The sequence below is a fragment of the Grampus griseus genome (assembly GCF_964374135.1).
Source record: "Grampus griseus genome assembly, chromosome: 18".
Classification (NCBI taxonomy): Eukaryota; Metazoa; Chordata; class Mammalia; order Artiodactyla; family Delphinidae; genus Grampus; species Grampus griseus.
The window spans coordinates 3716262-3743594 of NC_139012.1; the positions used below are offsets into that span (position 1 = coordinate 3716262).

At 40.2% G+C, this 27333-nt stretch overlaps 1 protein-coding gene across 1 annotated transcript in view; it reads right to left on the reverse strand.

The window, feature by feature from the left end:
- MYO16 (myosin XVI) overlaps positions 1-27333 on the reverse strand; it is a 424969-nt gene that overhangs the window by 108616 nt on the left and 289020 nt on the right. The window contains exons 24-27 of the mRNA XM_082675412.1: positions 25169-25244; positions 20384-20559; positions 17585-17665; positions 17089-17294 (exon numbers count right to left, since the gene is read on the reverse strand). Of these exons, the coding sequence (XP_082531538.1) occupies positions 17089-17294; positions 17585-17665; positions 20384-20559; positions 25169-25244 (539 nt within the window). The remainder of the gene's footprint in view (positions 1-17088; positions 17295-17584; positions 17666-20383; positions 20560-25168; positions 25245-27333) is intronic.

A 27333-nucleotide genomic window follows, 5' to 3' on the forward strand; every position in this document is an offset into this window, starting at 1 on the left:
CAATTTAATAGGTAAAAGGCCCATCCAGTAGGAATCCAATATAAAAAATCAATTTATAAATTTCTGCTTTCAGTCAAGATGGAGGAATAGGGACTCGTTTTACTTGCCATCCTCAAACAATTTAAAACTGGACAACATATGTGAGGCAATGATTCTCAGGGCCCTGGACGCCAGACAATGAAGGTCAGTGATCCTTGAGAGACAGGAAGACAGATGAGTTAGGCCCTGAGAGTCCCCCAGCTTACTTCATGGGGGGAGGCTCCAGGCTGTGGTTCAAAGAGGAATCCCAGGTGAAGGCTGAGGCTCTCCCCGAGTGGAGGAGATGGTGCTGGGACATGAGGGACGCCAAGGCAGCCTGAGTTCACAGAGCAGACAATCTGAGAAGACAGAGCTGTACCGAGAGAGGAGTCCCGAGATCCTCAGAGCCCTCTTGAGTCTCAAGCAGAATACTGACCACCACATACATGTGAATAAACCACCAATGTCCCAGGAAAGAACCACCCAAGTGGAGGAGAGGGAACCATCCTCACGGCAAAGACGGGAAGAAGGTTGGGCTATTCCCATCAGCCAGAGTGAAAAATTCCACAATTCATGGGGCGCTGGAAAGAGAACTCAATTGTCCTGCATCAGTAGGATAAAGTAATTAGGCTCAGACTACATACTGGTTTGGTTCTAACTAACGAAGCGTGCCAGGAAAAACTCAAAACAACAAACTTTTCCAAGTGACTTACTTGTTTCTTAGTCAAAATTCAAGAATATTTACAGAAATACAAAAATACGTACCCCTGAAAAACTAACACAATATCTGGTATGTAACCAAAAATGACGAGGATGCAAAGGAGGGGAACAATATGATTTATTATAAAGAGAAAAATTAACCAGTCAACGCTGACCTGGAAATGGCAGATAATGGCATTAGTAGACTAATATATACTAAAATGAAGATGAAATATGTTAAAAGCATGAAGGATTTTTAAAAGATCCAGGTTGAACTTCTGAAGATGAAAACTATAGCAACTGAAGCAAAAGCTACATTGGATTGGATTAAGTGTAGGTTAGACACTGCAGAAGGAAAGATTAACGAACCTGAAGACACAGCAACAGAAACTATCCAAAATGAAACACAGAGAAAGAAGATTGAACAGAGACGAACATCAGTGATCTGTGGGACAACTTCAAGGACCTACTACACACGTAATTGGAGATTCTAAATGAGAGGCAATCGTAGGTGAGAAAGAAAAAATCCTCCATGAAAATATGGACAAAATTTTTCCAAATTTACTGAAAGCTGCACACTCACAGATACAAGAAACTCACAGATCCAAGGAGCTTGCTGAACCCCAAGCACAGGAAACGTGAAGAAAGCTTCTCCAAGATGCATCATACTCGAATTACTCAATTAACTTGTAAAAATATCTTTGAAAAATGAAGGTGCGAACGTACAACACCAAGAGTGAACCATGTAGACCATGGACCTTGGGTGACAATGATGTGTCAATGCAGGTTCATCTATTGTGACAGATGTACCACTTTGCTTGGGGATGTTGATAATGGGGGAGGTTGTGCATGTTGGGGGGGGGGCAGGGGGCATAGGGGAAATCTCTTTATCTTCCAGTCAACTTTGCTGTGAACCTAAAAGTGCTCTAAATATAGTCTATAAAAAATAAATTGAATGGAAAAAAAAAAGGGAAATACATCTGTGATCCTCACACACATAGCTTGGAGGTGAGCCTTGGGTTCTTAAAAGGCTTTATTGTGTCACCTTCCAGGGCTCCCCCTCCTTCCCAGTCTCACTAGCACTTTCTTGCTCCTTGAGTCTCCCCTTTCCTGTCTTCCAGCCTGAAGTCTGGGGCTTTATTATCCCCTCCATGGTGCATCCCTTTGACTGTGCCTGCATCTGGGGCTGAGCTGCAGGTTGACAGGAAAGAGAGGAGATCAATAGGGGTTCATCCCACCCTCCTGGGAGCTCTTCTGACTGGGGAAGAAAGTTCCCCTCCCTCAGAGAATTAGCTGCCTATGAGCCTTCTGCCACAGGCCTGCTTGAGATGAGGCATGAGAGATTGGAGGGGATAAAAACAGTGCCTTTCCACATGCTTGGATCTTTACTAGTTTCATGTCCTGCCCCTTGAGCCTGGAGTAGAGGGCTTCTCCTGGAGCTGTTTCCACTTGCACCAATACCAACTTCTGGGTTTATAGCTCCCTGGATTCCAGGCCAGTGGCTACTGGAAGAATGTGGGAAACTCATCATCAGCTCAGTGATGATATTTCGACAAGTAGAGGGAAATTCATATTAAATGCTTATATTCAAAAAGAAGAAAGATTTCACATTGCTAAAGTTCTACTGTAAGACTGGAGAAAAAAAGAACTAAATAAACCTAGAGCAAGCAGAAGGAAAGAAATAATAAATATAAGAGATGAAATCGGTGGAAGTATTTGAACATAAAATAATAATCAAAATCAAAAGCTAGTTCTTTGAATAAATAAAATTGATAAAACTTTAGCAAGACTGGTAAAGAAGAAAAAAAAAAGAAGATAAAGTTATCAGAATAGAGAATATTGTCACAGACGCTGTAGATATCAAAGGTGTAGTAAGGGAATGTTACGAACAACTCTTTATAGATAAATCTGATCAATTCCTTAAAAACTACAAATTACTGAAATCCAACCAAGATGAACTAGGCAGCATGAATACCCTGAGAACTATTTTTTTTTGACAATCTAAAATTTTACTCATTTTTAAAAATTAATTAATTAATTAATTAATTTTGGGCTGTGTTGGGTCTTCGTTGCTGTGCGTGGGCCTTCTCTAGTTACCCTGAGAACCATTAAATAAATTGAATTCATACTTAAAATCCTCCCAAATAAGAAATCTCCATGCCTAAATGGTGTATCCAGTAAATTCTACCAAATATTTAAAGAATAATTAACACCAATTCTATGTAATCTTTTTCACAATGTAGAAGACAGGACACAATCTTAGAGAAAATGTGTGCCAATTAAATGTTTAATATATACGTGTCTTCAGAACCTATAAAGAAGTCTAAAAATCAATCAGCCCACTGAAAAATTAGGCAAGACATTTGAACAGAAAATTCACCAAATAAAGTGTATGGATAGCAAACACGTCCATGGGAAGATGGCTGACATCATTAGTCATCAGGGAAATGCAAAGTAAACCCACAATGAGATACCAGCTTATACGCATTAGAATGTAACAAATGACATGACTGATCACACCAAGTGTTAGAGAGGATGTGAGTAACTGGCACTCTCATACCCTGCTGGTGGGAATACACAATGGTACAACCATTTTGGAAAAGAGTTTGGCAGTATTTTTAAAAGTTAAACATATGCTAACCATATGCCTCAGCCATTCCACTCCCATATTTTTACCCCCAACTCCACCGCCAAAATGAAAACATGTCCATGTAAAGACTGGGACACAAGTGTTCATAGTAGCCGTACTGGTAATAACCAAATACTGGGAACAACCTAAATACCTATCAACAGGTGAGTGAACATTAAAAAGAAATACAGCCCAGCACACCGCTGATGACACACAACTACATGGTTGAATGTCAACATTACTATGCTGAGCAAGAGAAGCCAGATAAAGAGGACACAACTTATGATGCCATTTGCAAAATATTTCAGAAAATGAAACTAATTTTTAGTAAACAAAAGCATCATTGATTGTTTGGGGATGAGGAAGCAGGGATGGGTAAGAAGGTGAGGCTACAAAAGGGGCAGGAGGGATCTTCTGGGGCCGATGGACAGGTTCACCATCTTGATTTGTGAAATGGTTTCTGAGATGTAGGTTTAGGTCAAAACTTGTCATTTTTTTTTAAACGGAAAAAACAGGTGCAGCTTATTGTACGTCAATCATAGTTTATTAAAACTGTTAAAAGTTTTTTAGAAATAAATAAATTCATCTTCATGAAAAGAACTCAGAGAAACTTAACAAAAAATCTGTTCTGGACGCCTACGATAGAAACCAAAGTTCTCGCTTCTTCTGATATTTACTTTGTATGTAAGTAAACACCAGAGGAGTATCTCCTCTTGATGGAAAAAAAACAAGGAAAATGGATTTGACTTTGGTTGTTTATCTAAAATTTAAATTTAACTGGGTATCCTGTGTCTTATCTGACAACCTTACCTACTGCCCAGGCCCCAACACAGCTATCTGTACTTTTTAAAAGATTTAAACCCCAGTGAGTCTACTGAGCTGCCATGGTTGAGAGGTACTGATTTAAAGAATCTGGTCTGACAAGTGCTTGGTGTGCGTACGTGTGTTGTGTGTGTGTGTTTAGTGACACAGAATTTATAAACGTTAGTGGAGGCATAAAGAGGAAGAAAATTCCCTGCAAAATGGCTTGAATGATTTATTAATCACTTCAATAGCAACAGCATAGTTATTAGCCACCAGCCTCGTACCAGGCCCTGTGTTAGGTGCCGGGGACACAATCTATGAGAGGACACTTGTATATGTCACTAAGGTTCCATCTAGGTAAGGCTGTAAGGCGATATCCTGGTAGAGTGGGAAGACCAAACTCCTTTATTCCAGATCTTTTCTATTCCAATACTTCCTATCCCAATAAGAGTTGGGATGGGAGAAGGTGCCTTTGACACTGCATTTCTAAGGTACTTTACAGCATGGCATGAAGAAATGACCCATTCTCAGCAGGCGTGCACCAGGAGTGTATTCACTAAGCGGGTCCAACCCATACTATGAAACAAGAAACACAACTAGGACCCAGAAGCTGCTGCTAGATGAGGCTGTCAGTCAATTGCCATGAATAAGGGTGCTGGGCTAAGCGTTGGGGGAAATGCAGGTCCTGTTATCAGCAAGTGTACGCTTTATTTGGAGTAAGGATCAAAACACAATAACGAATGAGAAGTCACCATATAAAAGTACCTAATGAAACAATGCTCAGATGTTCAAGTGCAGGAAGATGACTGCGCTGTCTATGCTGGTCTTGACAGTGAGGTGTATCGGGCATAGAAAGTAAATTCTCTTGCATCTGTACCTGCTCCAAATACATCTTTCACTGGGACAAGAGCAGCAGAGTTTTAAATAGCCATGGAATGACTCCTCTTAATAAGTCTCTTCCTGATAAATCTGTAAAACTCAATCTGGAAATGATGGGTAGGTGATCTCTAATGGGAAATGTATAGATATAGCTTTCTTGTTTTATTATTTTGTTAAATAATCATTGCTTTATTAAACCTAATGTATAAATGACTACTTATATTCCTCAGCTTTGTAGAGATCTAATAGAAGTTTCTTCAAAGAAAGGGGAGGGCGTAATTTTGCTGAGTGCCACATTTGGTATTCTAGTTCTTGAGTGGGACTCTGATTTTTAGTGTCATGATGATCAGAGCTGGAAAAAAAGTCACACTGCCCCATCTCTAACCATCTGTCAGTTGTCGAGAAGGCTTTTCATTCCTATTAAAATCTTTTTCTTCTTGAGTCCCTCACTATGTGCATTGATAATTTTCAGGTCACTCTGCATGATTCATTTTCCTGCAAACTTCATTGTTTTGAATACATTATAAGTTCCTTCCTAATATAAGTTATCCCATTTTTGACAGCTGTGAAGAAAATAGCTGAGAATGATGTACAGAAATACCCTGGGATTTTTTTTTGGTCATAAGTGGAGAGAGATCTGTAAGAATATTAGTTTAAAAACACAATGTCATCACCGTACTTTTAAAATCATGGATTAAAAAATAGTAAGGATTTCCTAATAATAAACCAAATTACTTTTATCTCAAAATTGATTTCTACTAAATGTAGAAATCTTTATTTCACATAATTTCAATATTTATTAACTTGCCACAGAAGTAAATTTTCAAGTTTAAGTAATAGGGTCTCACAATAAAGTAGTTGTAGTGAATGATTCAAGTGAGTATATGTGGAAATAGTATTAAATGGGTCAGCCCGACTTGTAACTTACTCTTAGTTAGCAGCAGCTTCTCCCCTAAACATAGATCATCAATCCAGTGTCTATTGTGATGTTTTTATTCCTAAAAATATTTTTACTGAATAAATTGATCCTCCCCTTGCAGTAAAACAGAGAGTACTTTCAGTTAACAAAGCATTTCAAAGACCAAAGAAAGGACCGTCAACTGAAAGCCATTTAAAAAATCAATATAGAGCACGAATCCATGAATTATTGTACAGTCATGGCTAGGAATTTCAGAGAGTGACTCAGGGCTTTTTGAGGAGTGAGAATATTATTAAACTGTGACAAAGGCAAGACTGGGATCATTATCTCACCCTAACGTTTAAATGGCTACCCTAAAATGGAAACGTTTAGGGACTTCCCTCGCGGTCCAATAGTTAAGACTCCGTGCTTCCACTGCAGGGGGCATGGGTTCGATCCCTGGTTGGGGAACTAAGATCCTGCATGCCACGTGGCACGGCCAAAAAGAAAAGGAAATGTTTAGGTATAATGAAACCATGTATTTTAAGGTAGTTTGAAAGTCAGAGCTGGTTTGAGTTAGGAACACATCATAGGTTATCAATGAATACTACATCTTGGACACACGATGTAGAGCTCAACTATAAAACTATACAGAAAACTAAAACGTTATTAGCTTATTGAACAAATGCTTGTTGGCCACCTATTACATGCATATAGTGGAAGGTTTTCCTTAACAGGGCTTATAATCTACTGGGAATGACAGAGATGAAAGATTCCTGGTAATGAAATGCAGTGAAACTCATGAGAAGGTTAAGTGCAGGGTACAGATAGTTCGGGTGACCAATGTCCTGGTTTGCCAGGGACAGTCCCAGGTTATACCTGTATTTCTGTCAAAATTATTAACAGTGGCCCCATTTCACTCTTAAACATGCCCTGGCTTGGTCAATATACTATTATGATCACCCTTGTCTCTGGCAACACAAAATATTAGATTCTAGAATAATTCTTCCTGTAATATTCTGCTCTAGGACTAGGGAAATAGTTCTAAATTTAGTGTGTATGTTAGTTCTAAATTTAGTGTGTATGACATTGGTATCCAAATAACCTTATGGTTAGTATTTACTCACTGGACTTGATGTGAAATTGATAAGCGATTTGGCAGTGATATACACAACAAATGAGATCTAAATTAGTCACATCATTAAGATGACTACTACACACTGAATGTTTCTGTCCCCCCGCAAAAAAACTCATATTCTGAAGCCCCCATACCCAATGTGACTGTATTCATCTATAGGGCCTCTAGGAGGTAATTAAGGTTAAATGAGCTCATAAGGATGGGGCCCTAATCCAACAAGACTAGTATCCTTGGAAGTAAAGACACCAGAGAGAGTTTTTCTGTCTCTCTCTGTCTCTGTCTCTTTCTGTCTCCATGGCACCTTGATCTTGGACTTCCAGTCTCCAGAACTGTAAGAAAATAAATGCCAATTGTTTAAGCCACCCAGACTACGGTATTTTGTTACGACAGCCCAAACAGACTAATATAATGACTAACTGCTCAGAATGTTACACTGAAGAGTCCCCAGCTCCATCAAGACATATGGAACCTTTTTAGCTAAGTCTGAGCCAAGTTAGAAAAATGGAAAGAATGCTTCTGAAATAGTAATTTCATATGCATATGGAATTTTGGACATTTAATTCAGAAAGTCAAGATAATCAGGTTTGGGATTTCAATTCCTTTGCAACTGAGTATCTCTGGACTTGAATTTATAAGACGTATTAATCTTTGAACTTTCTTTTCTCACTGGGAATTTAACAACGGAAGAAGATTCGTAGTCAAGTTTGGGAATATTTAGGCCACTGGGATTTTATATTTGAGTTGCTCTTTTGTTTTAATATTTTCATTTATTCTGGTTGCAGAATCCCTGATGGGCTCTGTTGGACAATGTGTCAGGACGGGCTGGGGATGGGAAATAAAATTCATTTATAGTCTTGAATACAGAGTGGCCTTGAAATCAATTAAAGTAATGCACTGTTGGCCCACTGCAGAATCTTTGGGTACAAAAATCTATATTGCTTCTCAGTGGTCCCAGAAAGATCCATCAGAAAGCAGTGGGTGCTCATGAAGATGGGGGAGAATATTCTGAGAGACTCAGACGTCCCCCCAAGAGCAGGCTTCCTGGATGCGTCCTCTGGTTCAGAACACAAAACAATGCAGAGGGCGGTGCCTCTTCTTTTCTGATGTTTCCTTAGACATGGAGGTAGGATGACACTCTGGGTCACTCTCTAATTCTTCACAATCCATGAGGGAAGGCGAAGTGACTGACTAATCTAACTGGTAATTCTGGAGAGAAAACAAAACAAAACAACAGGGGATTCTCAGCTGTTTGCGAACAAACTGCTTGCAAAGGAATGCTTGTCTTCCTTCCCTTCTCCAGCCTTGCCTGAACAGCATCCCTCATTGGGAGGTCTGCCTGAGCCCAAACTGTCCGTAATTGGGGGTTGTGTGTGCAATTCTGCCTAATTCTGGGGTTCTATTAGCAGACACTTTGCCTCTCACACCAAGCAGTGTCCTTCATCCTAGACTTTATGTGCAAGAAAGATGACATTTTGATGATTTTTGTCTTCTCACTTTGGTCAAGAACTGGGTAAGAAAAATGATACGAATCAGGTCCCCTCAAAAGTCCTAATGATGACCTGAGCTGCTCTGTCGACTCCTGAGTTATGAGGACCATTTAGATACCATGAATGAAAACTATCATATACTAGTGATCCCACTACATAACACTGTTGCCCGATAAACAGAATTAAATGATTTATAATCATGAAACAAGCAACTTATAGGTCATTATTTAAAACTGGTTTGGCCCCCGCAAGCAACGTCATCTTGCGATTACGTTTTCCCTGACATAACTTATAATTTAAAAATTAAAGGCATAATGGCATTTTGATTCCACAAAATGCTAGTATAAAATAAGAGTGAATGAATAACAATGAAGAAGTGAATGGTGAAGGAATGAGTGCATGAATGCTGTCATGGCAGACCATCCAGCTTATCAGAGTAGAAATTAGGATGGAAGCCCAACGATGCATGTACGAAAGCAAACATCGTCACCTTTCATCATCTGTCCCCCTTTCTATGGAAAAATGTCCCCCAAATCTATCAGAAAGAGGAGGGGTGGGACTAGATAAAGGGTTAGGTACCCCTGGGTCAAAACCACCCACCTCTGTTTCTGCCAACAAAGTTTATTGGAACCCCTCCTCACCCGTTCGTTGACCTGCTGTCTATGGCTACTTTCTGCCATGAGGCAGAGTTGAGTATACGTAAGTCAGCGACCTTGTGGCCTGTAAGCCTACCATAGTTACTATTTGGTCTCTTAAAGAAAAAGTTTTCAGATGTCTGGAGTGGATCACGGGGTAATTTATGATTCCTAATCCATTGAACAGTATAACAAATTCCCAATAAAGATACTTAATTATGTTTAAATTGAAATAGCTTCGAGAATCTATTATACTTCTCTTTCCTATTTTATATTTCATTGAAAAGTAGCAGGCCCTCTTTCCTTCCAAATGTCATTAAACCTTAGACAACCAGCCAGCCCTGCAGAGTGGTTTTAGCAGGAAGAATACGTTGAGACTTGGCAAAATTACCCAGAAGAAAATGTATCCTTTGCCAGTTGAATTAGAATATTTAACAGCTCTCGAACGTATTAACTCACGTTTCTATTAAAGATGTATTAAAAAAAAAAAAGATGTATTGACAGTAACTGACATCACTTCCAAGGAACAAAGAAAACTTTTCGATGATTCCAACCCAGATCTGTAGCTGTGATTCTGCTGGGCTGGGCGGCTACTGTCCATTAGTTTAATCCAATCAGCTGAAGTGTGTCCCTTCATCCCTCTCCCCGCACCCAATTTAACATCATGGCTACGTTCTTTCACAGCCTGGCCTTTCAGCGACAACTGTGTCATTTAAACAAGCTAAATGACTCCTACTATTTCTGCGAGGGATCTCATCCAGTAACAATCTCAAAACAGATCACGTGCCCTCACCTTGCCAAGCATAAGACCAGTCCCTGGGGTGCTTTTATTGGACCAGCCCTTCTGTCTTTTCCACATAAGGGCGCCTCATTAAAGGGTCAACCTCTCCCCGTGGTGATGCTGTCTTGCTCTCCCCTGCCAACCACAAAGAAGTCCACAGATGAATGATGTGACCCTTCCACACTTGCCACCCAAGACCCACAGCTAGATTCCAAAAGATGTCCCTTCTAAATCTGGAAAAAGACGAACATTTAGAAGGTTAGCACCCGAGAAGAGTAGAGACACAAAGGACTAATATCTGGCCCAGGCTTGGATGACCATTAAAAAGCCATGATAATTATAATGTGACAAGCATACAGGGTGTTGAAGAAAGCTTTGAAAACGGTGGTACAGTGCCATGCAAGGTACCAGGCATGGTACCTTACCTTTAAAGACACCTCAAAAGTGTTTCATCATCATTGCCTCACATTATTCTTTCCCTCAATTCTATAGTTTGGAAAAAAAAAAATTCTGGTATTACAGTATTCAGCACACCAAACGCACATACACTTACTGGTGAAGGATGATATAATAGCAATTCATAGGTATAGGCATGACTATCGAAATTTTTTTTGTTGTTCCTGAAACCGAGCAAGACCCTATGGGGCTCCTGGGCACGGGAGCCTCTCTGTTCGGCCTCCATGACCTTCCCTGAGTTCCAAGGGGGAGGTTCAAACAGCTGCTAATCAGGGAAGGGAGGGGATGCAGAGACAAGTGGGGAGCAGTCAGGAATCAATAGCACAGGCTTGGGGCAGGGTCCTGGTTCCGCCTCAAGGGATGCACATAACGGTATCTTTGAGTGCTTTACAGAACTAAAACCCCCAACAAATGGAAGATGTTAGCATTCTTCATTCCGGATTAAAGGAACCTCACAAGCCCATCAGGAGATCATCTGAGGCCAGATTAAAGGAATGCAGGCCCTACACACCCTGCATCTTACCAGCAACCCTGCCCTTTGACTATTGCTATAAAACTCCTCACCAAATCCTCCCAGGTTGGGACACACAGTTTTTGAGGGGCACAAGCCCGCTGTGTCCCTCTTTGCCTCGCAAAGCAATAAAGCTATTCTCTTCTACTTCACCCAAAACTCTGTCTACAGAGATTCGATTCAGTGCCGGTGCACATAGGCAGAGCTTTAGGCATCATTCTCAATTACTTGCATGTTCTCCCTTCAAGAAGACTTGGTAGCCTGTCCCAAAGTTGGCCACTTGCTTGCTTCCCAGTGAAAATATCTCAGCTGGTCTGCAACTGATTTGACCAATGAAATACAGGGGGAGTGATGCTGTGCTAGTTCCCAGCCCAGCTTGTAAGAGGACTGCAAGCTTCCTTCCTTGCCCCTTGGAACCCTGAGCCACCAGGTAAGAGGTCCAGATTATTCTGCTGGAGAGAGAGACCACATGAAGGAACAACCAGACACCAGACACAGGGATGAAGATGCCGTCTTGTCCATCCAGCCCAGCTGACACCAACCTCTTGCTGTATGGCTGCAATGGATGGAGAAACCCAAAGCAAGAAATGCCCCCCTAAGCCCAGTTAACCCACAGAACTGGGAGAAATAACACATTGCTGTTTTATGCCACTAAGTTGTGGGGCAACTGCTAACCGAGCCAGAAGCGTATACACCCCTACTCTTTGTTACGTGCTCTGGGGTACTTCCCATGAATAAGACACTTCTCCACCCCACTGATGTTGGCCTGGGCCATGTGACTGCCTTTAACCCATGGAATATAAGAGAGTGACAGATGCTGCATCTCAGCACAAGTTGTAGCAGCCACTCAGCCATGTCTCTTCTCCCCCAGCACAGAAAGGGCATGTCCTAGATCTGGGCTATTCCTGAACCCTGGGGTGCATCATGAAAAAGAGGCCCAAATCAGAGCTGATTCGAGCTTAGGTGTGCAACTCCTAAACACAGTCAAATATAATGTAGAAGAGAAAGGAACCTTCGTTGTTTGCAAGCCACTGACTTGGAATTTTATGTTCTACAGATGGTATTGGTGAGAGTTTGTCTTTTACAATGCCATCAGAAAAATTCTCACAAACTGAAGAATCCGTCCAACATTAGAGACAGTTGTTGAAATGGAAGAGGATGTCAGATCTTTTTTGTTCAGTTCCATAGAGTTTGGACCCAGAAGGATGACGGCTGGTGGGCATTATGTTAGCATCTGCACAGGCAATAATACCTGCCTTCATCTAAGGAGCATATGGTCTAGGACAGGGGTAGCAAGTTGTTTTCTGTAGAGGGCCAGAGAGTAAATATTTTAGTTTTGTATGCCAAGAGGCAAACTTGAGGAGATTACGTAGGTATATATAGAACCATTTAAAATTTGACAATTGAAAAATGTAGAAGATATTCTTAGCTCTCGGGTCATACAAAAGTAGGTGGCAGGCCAGATCTGATCTGGTGGCTATAGTTTGCTAACCTCTTCTCTAGTGGCTAAGTGGTTACATATTCACATAAATGAGTATTTCCAGTGAGCAAATAATAAGTAAAACACTTAAGGCCTTTTTGAAGCTTAGAGAAGAGACACAAACCAATTGGGGATTTTATAAATGACTTTTCAACAGAGAGGATGCTTGAGTGAATCTTAAATATCAAGTAAATGCCATTGAGTAAATAGAGAAAGAGATAGAAAGAATATGATTCCATGAACAAAGACACAAGTTTTTTAAGTCACATGACATGTGCATGTAAACTAGACTTCTTCCCATTAGCGCAAGAGTAGCACATAATACGAACAAAGTCCCAAAAACTTCCCAGCATAACTTGTCCAGCTACGCTACCCATTGAGACCATATCAACACACACCTACGAACACAGGTATTCGCAGCCAGCTCAGGCTGCCATAACAAAATCCCACAGACCTGGCGGGTTAAACAACAGGAGTTTATTTTCTCACAGTCCTGGAGGCTGGGAAGTCCAGGATCAAGGTGTGGGCCAGTTAGTTTCTACCAAGGTCTCCTCCTGGCTTGCAGACAGCTGCCTTTCCACTGCATCCTCAGATAGCAGAGAAGAAGGACATGCTCTCTGGTGACTTTTCTTATAAGGACACCAAACCTATTGGATCAGGACCCCACCCTTAGGACCTCACTTAACCTTAATTACCTCTTTATAGAACCCATCTCCAAATACAGTCACACTGGGGGGTACAGCTTCAATGTATGAGCTTTTGTGGAGGGAACAATTCAGTCCACAGCAATAGGTGATCCAATTATGTATCATGATTTGCACATAATAATTTACTTCTATTGCTCCTTTCCTTCTTCCTCATATACCCAAACTTGTGAGGTTTCTTGCCATGGAGATAGGAACTTGCATTTTTACTACCCCATTCAGAAACTATTGATGCTATTAGGGAAAAAATTCAACAAGCATGCTTCTCATTTAATCAAAATAGGATTTCTCGACAAACACAATTCTCCGGTTTTGATTAGGAAGACTCAGAATGATGGACAGTTATTAAAGCCAGGATACCAGGAAGCGAATTTGCAATACCATCACGTCCACCTACAGATTCCGCAGAACTGCCCATTATCCACATTTACTGTCATGTTGGGTTTCAGAAGCGATAAATGCTGTTGAGATGAGTAGGTGCTGGTTTCAAAACTGGACATATTTTTCCTCTTTGTCCAGCATTTTTGTGGTAACCATATTCCTCTTTGTAAACTAAACAAAGTAATTTGTTTGATTGGTTTTTATTCTCTAACAGTTAAGACAAGGTGATACAAACAGAAAAGAAATGTTTTACATAGGAACTGTTATCTGATATTTTGGCAACCAAAACTATTAAATCGCACCTCGAGGCTGTGTTTATACAACGAAGCTTGATTGCCCGGGGGGATTTCAAGGTTCTGATGAGCTTTCTGAAAAAATACGTTACTTGTTGATGTGACAATGTGTGGATTGTGTTTTATTCAAGTTCTGTAGAAGCTGATAATCTCTCTACAGATCAGTGTTTTTGTGATAATATTCCAGATAGGCATCCTTTATGTAAGAGTGACGGTGACAAATTCCCACTGAAGTACATTAATAATTCCATTTCTACTAATGTGCAATTACAAATAAAGATGATAAATTGAAATCACATCTCCTGTTGCGTAAGGGGCTGGTTAAAGAAAAGCAGAGATTTACCAAAAAGTATCATTTCCCATCCCCACTATTCTTTTCAACAAACATAGTGCATCTATCGTCTCTGTTATGGAGAAACGTTACTTTACACTGAACAGCTATTAATCCCCAATGCCAGCTTCATTCCTAAAACATTGACCAAAACCCAAAACGCACAGGTATTGTGACTGAATAAGACGTGGCCTCTGCCTAGAAGTCAGAGTAAAGCAAGAAATGCATATATATGGAAGACTGTACTTAATTTTAAAAGATAATCATTGCGTACACTATTGTAATAGAGATAAGAAATTCTGGTAGGTATATATGTATATATGTCAAACTAGACAAATACAAATAACAAAGGTAAAATTATTTTCTAATTATTATGATATATAATATTGGGAACCTGCACACACATGTACATACATGTACACACATGTACACACACAGCCATGTTCTCCACCCTTTTCTGGGAAAATAGGACAATTCAAGTGACTGCCTGTTGGAGTAGCTGTAAGGAAGATCCATGCAGCTACTAAAGATTATACCAGAGAAACTCTGAGGGACACTTTAATGCCAAGCTTCTTTGATTCCATGAGTCGAAGACATTCTAACAAAATAAACAGCAGAAAATGCACTGAATGCACTTTAAAAAATATTCATAGGGTGAGATTAACCCTATTTAATATCCAGTGCAGGAATCCACTCACAGTGCTTCTGAAACTGCATCCGGATCACTTGGAAATCTCAACAGATTTGCAGATTTTAATTCAGTAAATGCCTGAGATTTTGCATCCTCGACAAGTTCCCTTTGCTTATCAAGGCATTCACCTACTTTCAACCCTTGTCTGGGGAAAAACAAAACCAAACAAAGATGTAATCCCCAAGTGAGTAGATGTTCTAGGGCAGTAGTTCTCAAAAGGTTGTCCACACACCAGCAACATCAGTATCACCTGGGAACTCGCTAAAAATGCTGATTCACGGACCTCACCTAGACCGACTGAACCAGGAACTCTGGGGCTGCCGCCCAGGAATCTGTATTTTAACAAGCCTATGATGGACACTAACGTTGCAGAACCATGATTCTCAGCACGGCTTGGGAAGGGAGTCAGCGCTGCTGAGTGAACTACAGTTTATCAAGGCTGGTGACCCTCTGAGACCGTATGATGCCAGCAATAACAGCACCACACCCCTCCCCATCAGACAAACCAGGGGGTCCTTGGACCCCACTCTCTGTTGACTGTCATTCAGAAGGTCCGGAGTAAATGTGGGAATCTATTACTTTAAACTTGTTTATGGGCAGGTTTTAAACTCATTGAATCGAAGACCACTTGGACTTAAAGGGGTGGGAAGGCTGACTTTTAATACTTAAACTGTAAAGTGTGAGAAATATATACTCATAACAGACCAAACATTTCTGGAGACTCTAAATGGACGTCCACTGAGGGAATAGAAAGAGGCAGATCAGAGGTGTCCCTACCAGACACCTCTTAATGTACAATAAGCAGTGATGTGACACCACCATCCCTACTCAACAAAAGCACAAATTAATTCTTATATTCAGTACATATTAATTCTTAATGTATCCCTGTGTAATGCCCAACTTTGCAGTTTTCCCCTATAAATAGTAGACAGTGTGTCTATGAGCTCATGAATTAGCATCTTTTAAGTTTTTAAACACAATTATCTTGTCTATCTACACGATACATTCTGCAGGTTAAACATATTCATTCTCCAGATACTTTACCCTGAAATGTGGTGGATTTTTATCTCCTCCCTTCTGAATTGTCTATCAGCTCTTTGAGAATGAATGGCTCATAGGATGTTGATTTTCTTCTTTGTGTCTTTGTGAAATTTACCAAAATACACAATAAACAGATGATACTTCTATCCTCCGGAAAAACAAGTGTGATACAAATTAAACGTAGAATTTTAGTCATAGTTTAAATATCAAACCCTTTGTCCTGATTATTTCCGACTTGCTGATTTCAGTTTTTTGGTTGATTTCTTTGCCTGAATTGAGCAGCTTCTTCAAACCAGTGGCTCAAATGGAACTTCTGGTCAACAAAACCTTAAAATCTCTTTTTTTTAGCTGAATGGTTTGCCAAACACATTTGTCCATACTATTTGTACAGTTAGTTTTTAACCATAAATGCTAGATTTTATACTTGTAATATTGATATTACTTTATGTCAATGTTATTTTTAAATTTCATGGTTTTATATAAGATGACCAAATACTTTCTTGTTTCCTTTTTGCCCATCCTCCCTTTTATTGTTTGACTGCCTGAAAACAGATATATCCTCATTATTTTCACTGCCTGTATTCCAATAAAATTTTATTTACAAAAAATAGGTAGTGGGCTGGATGTGCCCATGAATGCCGTTTGCCGACACTTGACCTAAAAAAAATTTGTTCATACATATAAAAGGAGAAAATAATCACATACTTAGTTTCTTATATCAAATTATAATTTTATGTCAATATTATAAGCAACAATTTTATAAATGTTTAAATCCGAGGAAACCTAAATTTAAGGGAACACGAAAATTGTTTCCAAGCTATCGGGTCTGCAGTAAAGTTTAGTAACTTTTTTTTTTTTTTTTTTTGTGATACGCAGGCCTCTCACTATTGTGGCCCCTCCCATTGCGGAGCACAGGCTCCGGACGCACAGGCTCAGCGGCCGTGGCTCACGGGCCCAGCCGCTCCGCGGCACGTGGGATCTTCCCGGACCGGGGCACGAACCCGCGTCCTCTGCATCGGCAGGCGGACTCCCAACCACTGCGCCACCAGGGAAGCCCAGTAACTTTTTATATAAGCTTTGTCAGCGTATTTCATTGCTTCCCACAGTATTTTGTCTACTCAGGGTAAAAGAATATGAATAATAAAAGAAATGCCAGAAAAGAAAACAGAAGATCCACGCTACAATATCATCAACATGGTCCTGGGAACAGTGGACACAAGAGCAGAACCTACCTTGACAGGAAATCCGAGAAGGAAAGGCGGACAGGGTATCCGTGTCTGATGATCTTCACCATCTCCAGGACCCCAATATATTGCAGCTGAGCAGACACGTAAAAATTATCAAAAGTATCTGGTAGCCTCGAGTTATTGGGCTTGATGCAATGAATAAAGTGTGGAGTGCACTTCTGAAGTTTTCCAGTAATATCCGTCAGAGTTTTCTAAGGAGAGAAGTAAAGCACAACTGATTCCCCAAAGAGGACACCGACTGACAAGGTAAAGCAATTTTTAAATAAAAATCTTTATCTTCAATCCATGATTCTTATTTATTATGCATTCACTTGCTTTGTGTGTGTGTGTGTGTGTGTGTGTGTGTGTGTGTGTGTGTGTGTGTGTATGCTTACTTTTTGGAAGGTCCTTAAGTGCTGAAAATGGAGGAGAATTCCATGTAAACCCTCTACAGTTGATATAATCAAAATGGAAGTTTTTGAAATCTGAAAACTTCACTAACCCTGAGTTGCGATGCAATGGTGGCCGGGCCTCCCCGTTCTAGTCTTTGAAGAAATGTAGAATTTCCTTTCTTTTTTAATAACTGTAATGAAAACAAAAGGAAAGGGTGAGCAGGTTTATTTTACTAAATTCCAGTTTAGAGGGAAAAAAATGAACCCTCTGATTCATATAAACTCACTTACAGGCAGATGTAGATTTAAAACAGACTATAAAAATCAGTTTTTTTTAAAACAAATGATTTTCTGTAATGGTACCACGAGCTAGAAAAATGGGCAACTACATGTAAAGTAACCATTTCTGTAGCCTTTCAAGTCCATGGCTGTCACGAACCTGCATCTACTTTCATTTGAGAATAGACAGAGGTTGACTTGCTTGGTGGTACAGTAAACTCCCCCGGTATCCTGATTGTATTACTAATTGTGCATGTTTATCATGGAATGTAGCTTACTCTGCGGTAAAAGGATACAATTGATATTTTACATGACAAAGATTGGATGTTTTAACAATCACTGGTTTGTTCCGTAAGTTTAACTATAATCAGTGTCCTACTCATTTTTTCTTTCCCTTCCTTTTCTTTTTCTCTTTTTTAATGACTAAAAGGGGTTAGTAAATTACTTGCCTGTGAAAAATGACAGTAGACTGTTTTCTTCGATAAGCAGTTACATATAGCTCTTAAAAGAAAATAATTCATACGTAGCGAAGCTTAAATGATAATGCAGATAAAAGAAGTCAGTGAAAATGAAGCCAGTGGGTGAAGAACGAAAGGCAGAAAGTAATTAATTAAATCCCACCAGGGGTTAAAAGAAACCTCAGCCACTAATGTACTATTACATTTCACGAAATCACACAGACTGAGACCAACAGATCTATCGATCCAAAATCATTTATCTTAAAATAAAAGGTCTCGATAGAACAAAAAATTTGATGAAACATCCTTGTCAATATGGTGCTATTGCTATCATGGCAATAGCTCACTTCCTTCCGTCGAGATGAACTGTCAAGCTGAAAAGATCAATTGTAACTGACAAGGGAATGGAAAACGAAGCGACTGGTCTAAGATCAACTTGTTTTCTACAAACACAAAGCCGAACGTGATGCTCAGTTGAAGGGTGGGTAGATGGCTACCCTGCTGGTCACAGGGATGGGTGTGCAGGGGTGAGGACCCTCGGAGGGAAGAGAGGAATGGAACACTTAAGGAAAAATCATAATAAATAAATCTTCATCCCTTGAAATTGAACACTCAATTTCCCTTTCCGGGTGGAGGAACTGCTGTGAATTATCTCGCTTTTGCAGTCCTTCAGGGAAAAGACTAATGGCATCTATGCCTGGTAATGTTTAATAATTAAGGTTAAAAATTACAGTTTGGAGGTGTGTGGCGATTTCTTGCTCATGGTTTCCAGGGTGACTGCGAAAGGAAAGGCCAGAAGTTTCAGCGAAACCACCAGGAATAGAGATGGAGCTTTACAAGGGGAACACTTTGTCCTTTTTACGTAAAAGATGCCATTTTATATGCAGTGAGATTGAATTCCTGTGATGGTCCAGTTCTGGAACAACTATATCAAAGGACCCTTAAATCTAGGGTCTAATGGCTAAACATATACACACACACTCAGGAGGACACACACACACACACACACACACACACACACACACAGACACTTCTAATACGCGACACACATTTCTGCCATTCTTCTATAATACAGTTGACTTTAATTATGCTTTTATTTTAATTGGTAAGTTAAAATGCAGTTCAGCAAGCTACAGTGACTGAATTTCTAAGATTGATTGTCCTGGACACCTTCCCAACCATATTTCTCATTTTTTCAGAGTTTTTATAAAGGCAAGCAAAACAAACTGGGCTACGACTGGGCACTGAATTCATAAACATAAAACATTTCAGTCTGAAACAACTCTTCACTGTATTTTTTGTTCTATTTTACAAATCGTCAGAATCTTTAGGTTGTAAGTACAACCACGCTGGTGTGGGACAAATACCCGTTAAATGGCACAGATGAAACTGTTTGCGGGGCAGGAATACAGACGCAGACGTAGAGAATGGACGTGCGGACACAGGGCAGCGGGGGTGGGGTGGGATGAACTGGGACATAAATACACCACCATGTGTAAAACAGATAGCTAGTGGGGACCTGCGGGACAGCACAGGGCTCAGCTCAGTGCTCTGTGGTGACCTAGAGGGGTGGGATGGTGGGGAGGGAGGTCCAAAAGGGAGGGGATCTATGTATACATACAGCTGATTCACTTCGTTGTACACCAGAAACTAACACAACATGGTAAAGCAACTATACCCCAATAAAAAATTAGTATAATGCTGAAATAAATTAAAAATCTACGGAACTCTAGGACCTGAAAAATACACTATGTCTATATGAGAAACTACAATTTATTGTTTAGAGACCTGAAGCCTCTGAAGTGATTAATATCAACAGAATAAGGTAGCTCAGTTTATTCCCTTTAATCCTACTGTCCCTGAAGTTACGTCCCATTCATCAAAAAGACAGTCACAGAGATGAGATGTAAAAAGGGTGCTGCACAGACAACAACTAAAATGACTGATACTCTATTTGCTGTCAAATTTTCACTCCACTGCACTTTCTTATAACTGTCCTCTCTCAGAGGGCTGTACTTTCGGTAAGCAGGCTTTCCTTTAATGTTTTCAATTAAAATATCAATTTATTTCCATGAGCATTGAGGATTGTGCTTGTTTTTCTTTAAAAGAAGAAGCAAATGTGCTAATAAGCAAACTTCAAAACAACCAGACACGAATCATAAACACTCCTACCTTACTAAGTTCTGGATAATTCCTGTTTTCTCCAATCATTGAAGAAGCTGTCATTTTCTTACTGAGCCAGGCAGATTTATGTCCTCTGAATTTAAAAGAAGGAGAGGAAGGTACGAGGGCTCCTGTTGGTGACAGTTTCGACTGGAACAGATGATTGATCATGACATTTTCACTAGCTAGGAAATAAATAAATGAAGATTGTAAGCGGCATTAAAATCGTAATTCATGCAAGCGTTAAGCTCACACGTCATCCGAGCGTTCTAACCACTAAAACATTCTGAGTGGGGAGGGAATTTAGGAGTCTGCCTTTCCTTTTGCCTCTTTTTCATTTTCCCCACTACTCATCACGCTGTTTGATGAATTCTGACCTTTTTTTGCCCTTGGGCCAGATCCCATGCTCTCCCGTCCCCCACCTGAGCCCTGAATCCCTTGCTCTAGAACTGAGTGGCTCTTACTGCTCTCCTAACAGCCAGACCGGATCGGACCTGCTCAGACCTAAGGGGCCTCAGTGCACTTGACCAAGTCATGAAATGGTCTTGGTCAGCAGCTCTCCATTCCAGGAAAATAACTGCTGGGGACACACGTCCCCAGGAAGAACCTCTCTCCGAGTGGAATGCAGACATTGGGGAGCCCCTGTCTCATTCAACTGTCTCAGCTGTTAGGGGGAAAAGTGCCTCTTTTTCTGATCCAGTTAAGCTGGAAAGGTGAAAGCAAGTTGATATATTAGGTGTTAGGTTATAAAAATTCTGGTAATTCTGGGTCCATATGTCTTTCTTGACACCTCAGGGAGAAATGGGCTCATGAATGGATGGACACATTTGAATAGCAAAGTGAAAACCATGTCTGTGACAGTTAAGGATCTAGAAGGCATGTTTCTTGGGTTACTTCTATCTGTATGTAGACAGCTTTTAAGCCTTAATTTCCTTTTCTGTGAAATAACCACCCGAGTACCTACTCTGTGGATTCCCGCAAGATTAAAGTGTGATGTAACACGCATAAGTCATTCATCGGACAGCTGGCAGCGTTCAGGAGCAAAGTGGTTTAGTTTCCACCATTTCTGCACTCAGATTATTTTGTTTGCCCAGCTAATGTATTTATTAGCAGTGCCTTGAGTGAAAAGTCGCTATATGAATAAACAAATAGGGAGCTAGGAGGAGGGTCAGAGAAGGGAGATACAATTATAGATTACAGGAAGGCAAAAAGGAGCCCTGTGGTGTTGGCTGGAAATTATAGGTATCACGATAATATACTGCGATATATCTATCCATATCTATATCTATATATACACACACACATATCTATGCAAAATCTATGCCTATATCTTAAATTTCCTAGTTCTGAAAGGATCTAAAAGCAATGACACGCCAGTAGCAATGAGCTCACCCTGCCCCCATTTCTTAGTGTTTCTTAACACCATTCACTTCTAAAATAAATCAAGTCTTCTTGGATAAGTGGCCAATTCTGGATCTGAGGCAAGGTAGAAGATCCCAGAACACTTTGGAAAGCCAGAATGTAAGAAAGTACCCCAACAGACATGAGAACCTGTCAAAAGGACATAGGAACTAGCTTGGAGGGGTTCTCACTGGCCAAGTCTTGGGCAATTTTAGTATCAAAATAATGACCAAACTGGGCTTCCACTTCTTAAAATATTAATGTCATGAAGAAAAAGGAAAGCTGAGGAAATGTCCCAGCTTAAAGAAGACTGACAAGAAATGGCAAGTAAACTCAGCAAATGGTCCTGAATTGGGAGAAAAATGATGATGAAAGACATTAGTGGGATAATTGGTAAAGTGTTACATAAACTCTGAATTAGATATTGGTATCATATCAATGTTTAATCGTCTGATAATTTACTGAGGATATCTACGATCATGTCCTTGGTCTTAGGATAGGGACCAAAGTATTTAGGCACAAAGACACTTTTGGCCATTCTCCAGTGGCTCAGAGAGTGTGCGTACATACACATGCACGCACACACGGAGATGGAAGGAAGGAGAGAGTGAGAGAGAAAAGGAGAAAGGAAATGAAAAAAGTCAATCTGGGAAAAGAGCACACGGGAGTTCCTTGTACTAATTTTGTGACTTTAAGTTTGAAATCATTTAAAAACAGTGAAACAATAAACATATAATACCATGGCCTATGTAACTTAATTAAAAATATTATTTATATTTCTAGCTAGTCTGTGGATGGACGGGACCACAGATAAATAGTGCAACTTGGTACTCCCATAACTGCGGAAAAAGGCTTTACTACATCTGTAAACACTAGACATAACTATGAACCGAAACATGTAAGTCACCTGTTTCTGTCCTTTCTCTGGATCACACACCCAGGCTGCATGAAGGTAAAGCAGGGGTAGCATCCCCCTACGATGGAGATGCCATCAGGCCTCACCCCTAACAGCAGAGCCCGGCCCATAAGCTGAGCCAGTGGGAGGTGAGAGCAGGTTCCTCGGCACATTAAAAAGAGAAATTCGGCCATCGTGTTGCCACCTAGAGCCTGAGAAGGAAGTCCCTAGCGAAGAGACAGCTTTGGCCTCCCTTCCCTATTTCTAGGAGTCACTTGCTGCAGGCATTTTTCTTCATGTCACCCTGTATACACGTTGCAATGGGAAGCATCCCTCTCTGGGCTCTAGACACAATGCACTGGGCGCCTTTCTGCCCGTAAAACGGGTGCCCACAGTCTATGAACAGGTCTGCAGAAATGCCAACAGCATCACCGACAATAAATAGTAAAATCTCCTCTACTCATAAGTAGACTTAAGAGTCTGGACTGTACCTGCTTCTTTCTGAGTCAAGTGGACTTGATTTCCCATCTTGGGCATCAACTGAGGGCACTGTCTGTGTGAGCTGTGCCACCCAGTTCCCTGTCTGCACTGGTCAGGGGTGTCACAGACACAGCTGGATTTGTAGGGATCCTGCCACAGACCCTGCCTCCTTCCACACCTGGGAGCTTTTGGATAATATGAGAATTAAATCAGATGCTGTAAGCAGAGTACTTAGCAAGGTGCCTGGAGACAGGAATTACCACTATTATCTATAAATTACGCTTGCTTTTAATAACTATTTGCAGTGCCAAAGCATTCCATAGATTCATAAAATACTATCACAACCATGCATCTTTGCTTGTGTGATAGAACGGGTAAGCAACTGTGGCCTGTGGGCCAAATCCACAGGCCACAGTTTTTGTAAATAAAGTTTTATTGAAATACAGCCACATCCATCTGTATTGTCTACGGTTGCTTCCTCATTATCATAGCAGAGTTGAGTAGTTGCAACAGTGAACTTACGGCTCGCAGAGTCTGAAATATTTACTCTCTAGCCCTCTGCAGAAAATGCTTCGCACCTCTTATATGAACACATAAGGGCACGTTGCAATTTTTGTCGTCTTGCTCAGATGTATGTATAGTCTAAAATATTTAGAATAAAATAAGATACGCCTGTTTTCTCTTGGCACTTGTTAGCAAGCATACACAAAAGAATGACTTTAAGATATAGGGACTCTGCTAAGATGAGCAGAATTGCAGTAACTGAAGCCATCATGTTCTCTTTCTAAATACATATTCCGTCACCGTGAAATACAAAAAAAGGAGGCCTAGTGCCAACTTTGAAAACATGCTGTATATTAGTTCTTCATAAAATACATGGATTTTATGTAAGTTATACAATTTTAAGTATGTTATGAATGAAAGTCCAAATATTTGAAAACTAGAAGGAAGATATTTCCAGTGATAATCAAGAAGATCAATTATCTCACTTCTTTCTTTTTACACAGTATTATTCCAAGTCCATGTTTTTATCATTAGTCTCAGCCTTTAAGAGAACTCAATAACCATACATTCTGAGAGGCAAGCAGAGTCATTCCCCATGAAAAGCAATATACTGCAACTCTACTATTTGATTTAAGGTAAATATATTCCTCCAGCCGGAAGTGATATGGATGTCTTATTTCCAGCTCAAAGGCATCCAACTATTTCATGAAAGGCTATGATATGCTTCTTTTCCCAGGAATGATAAATGGCTCCATCTCACTTAGAGCAACTTAAAGCACAAAGATGATACATTTTAATTCGTTGAAGAGGTTAGTAAGAAAATGTGAATCACTGCAGAACTTCTACTAAGAAAATAATTACTAGAGGAGATAGAACTATACATATACGTAAATTTATAGCTCTATATGTAAATACAGAGACATATATAATTATACCACATATAAACCCAGTACATCGTTTTACATATAGTATAGAATTATAGAGATATGTATAGAGATATGTATATAAAGTACTAAGGTTCACTAAGTAGATGTCACCTATAAATTTATATGGATATATACATATATGCATGTGTGTATGTATATATCAATTTGTACCCTCATTTTACTTTGTAAGCATTAGTTTTTTATAGCTGAAAGTACACAAGAATAAAATACCACCCTTAGCTGTGCTCCAGAGTCATCTTAAGTAATGAAACTCACGCTGCTGTGGGGAAGCCATATGCATCTCCATCAGTCTTCACACGGGAGCTTCTTTATATTCACACGTCAAACTGGTGAAGGTGTTTTATATTTCTATCCGCTAAAAGCTTAGTTAAATTATGGTTTCTACTAGACTCTAACTTAAATTGTAACCAGTGTGTAGCATGGCAAGCTCCATTCCTTATTATTCTGGGCATTAGAACACGAAAGATAGTTCAATTATCCTTAGCTGGTGGCATATTTTATAGGGCCATGTTCAGAGACAGAGACATAAAGAATGTGTGGCATTTTAACCGTACGGGGAACACTTACTTTTCATTACAAATAGAAGATTCTGTGAAAGGGAGTCTTTATTTTTTTCAATCGCTCCAACAATTTCATACATTACCTATAATAAAAGAAAGTGGTATAATTACTAATGGTTAAACATGACCACGAAAGTAATTTCCTTTAAAGAATAAGTTGACTCAGCGGCAGTTTTAAATTATTCATAAGAGCAGTGTCTTCAGGTCTTAGAGTTCTCGCTACAGGCAAGTTCAAAGCTCCCATTCCCAGGCTCTGATCGCCGGGGCCCTCCTCCAATCGCGAGTTTAGGAGAAAGGGGTGCTGACTCAGAGCCATCATAGCCTGTTTATTCTGAAAAACCCTCACCTGCTCAGAAAACTCTCTAAACCAAGTAGGAAGACTTCATGACACCTTGGGAGGGAAGGAAATGAGGCGTCAGTTTGAGAAACGGAGCGCTGTCTTTATTAAAAAACTTAACATAGAGCTACCGTATGATCCTGCAATCCCACTCCTGGGCATATATCCAGAGAAAACTCTAATTCCAAAAGATACATGCAATGTTCACAGCAGCACTATTTACAAGAGTCAAGATACGGAAGCAACCTGAATGTCCACTGACAGGTGAATGGATAAAAACGATGTGGTATATATATACAGTGGAATACTACTCAGCCATAAAAACGAATTAAATAGTGCCATGTGCAGCAACATGGATGGACCTAGAGATTCTCATATTGAGTGAAGTAAGTCAGAGAAAGACAAATATTGTATGATGTCACTTATATGTGGAATCTAAAATAATGATAGCAAATGAACTTATTTACAAAAGAAATAGACTCACAGATGTAGAAAACAAACTTATGGTCACCGAAGTGGATAGCTGGGGTGGGGAGAGATAAATCAGGAGTTTGGGATTAACAGATACACACTACTACATAGAAAATACTAAACAACAAGGACCTACTGTAGAGCACAGAAAACTATACTCAATATCTTGTAATAACCTATAATGGAAAAGAATCTGAAAAAGAGTAGGTATTGAACAGATATGTACATATATATGCATGTATGCGTAACTGAATCACTTTGCTGTACACTTGAAACTAACACAACATTGTAAATTAACTACACTTCAGTAAAAAAAAAAAAAGCATTCCTTTGGAGCATTTAAGCAGTGAATAAAATCTGAAGTCCTTAAAACAAAGAAAACTCAGGAAACAATTAATTCTGGATTATTCAAAGAACAGTTTTTTTTTCTGTCACAGTTTACTTACGAACATATTTAAATGACTTTATTGTCTGGTTTTGCTGGTATTCCCATCTGGCCTGGGAGACTTGATTTTTGAAGAGAGACGTGGTTTTATTGTCTCTCTCAGCCTCAGCTAAGTGTGAGCTCCCAAGTGGGGTCCAGAGGGTCAGAACAGCCACAAGGCTCATCGGGTTCAACAGCTGTTGCTGCTTCGCCACGGCTGGGTGTCACAGGCTGTCCTTTACCCCGCGTAGACCAGGACTGACCCCAAGGAGGGCAGCTGGTCAGTGATGTCTCTTTGTCCTGCATCACCATGAGGGAGTGTGGGTGGTTAGACCAGTGAAGGTGCTGGTCACCCGACTCCTTGGGGAATTTTAACTGGATGGCCCAGAGGAGATTGTCTCATTGGCAGCAAGATGGAACTAGACAGAAAGAATCCATGAGAAAGAGGCTGAGTGCCCAGTGAGAGGAAGCAAGAAAAAGGCCAGATGACCCCCAGTGAGTCTTGGTTCCTAGCGGGTTTTCAAGTCCCAATGCCTAACTGTGTCATCCTTACAATAAAGCCTTGCTGGGATTTTATTCTTTGCTGTCACAAGAGCCTAAACGGCACAGAAATCCCAAGATACCCTGCAGATTCCCAGATTTTCCAACATGAATTTGGATCAGAAGACTGCTTGAGCTAAGAGCCAAACAACTAAACAACTTTAAGATACTTCTCAATCGTTACCTAATTATCCTGTTTGCCCCAGGCCAGAACATGGCTTGCCAATATTAAAATGTAAGCTATATATCATGTTACATATTACACATTGTTGAATATAAATGATCTTTACATCATCTAGAGCAGTGGTTCTCAACCAGGGATGATGGTGACACTTTCAGTGCCTGGAGTCTTCTGCGTTTGTCACAGCTGAAGGGTTGGAAGGACAGGGATGCTACAAGC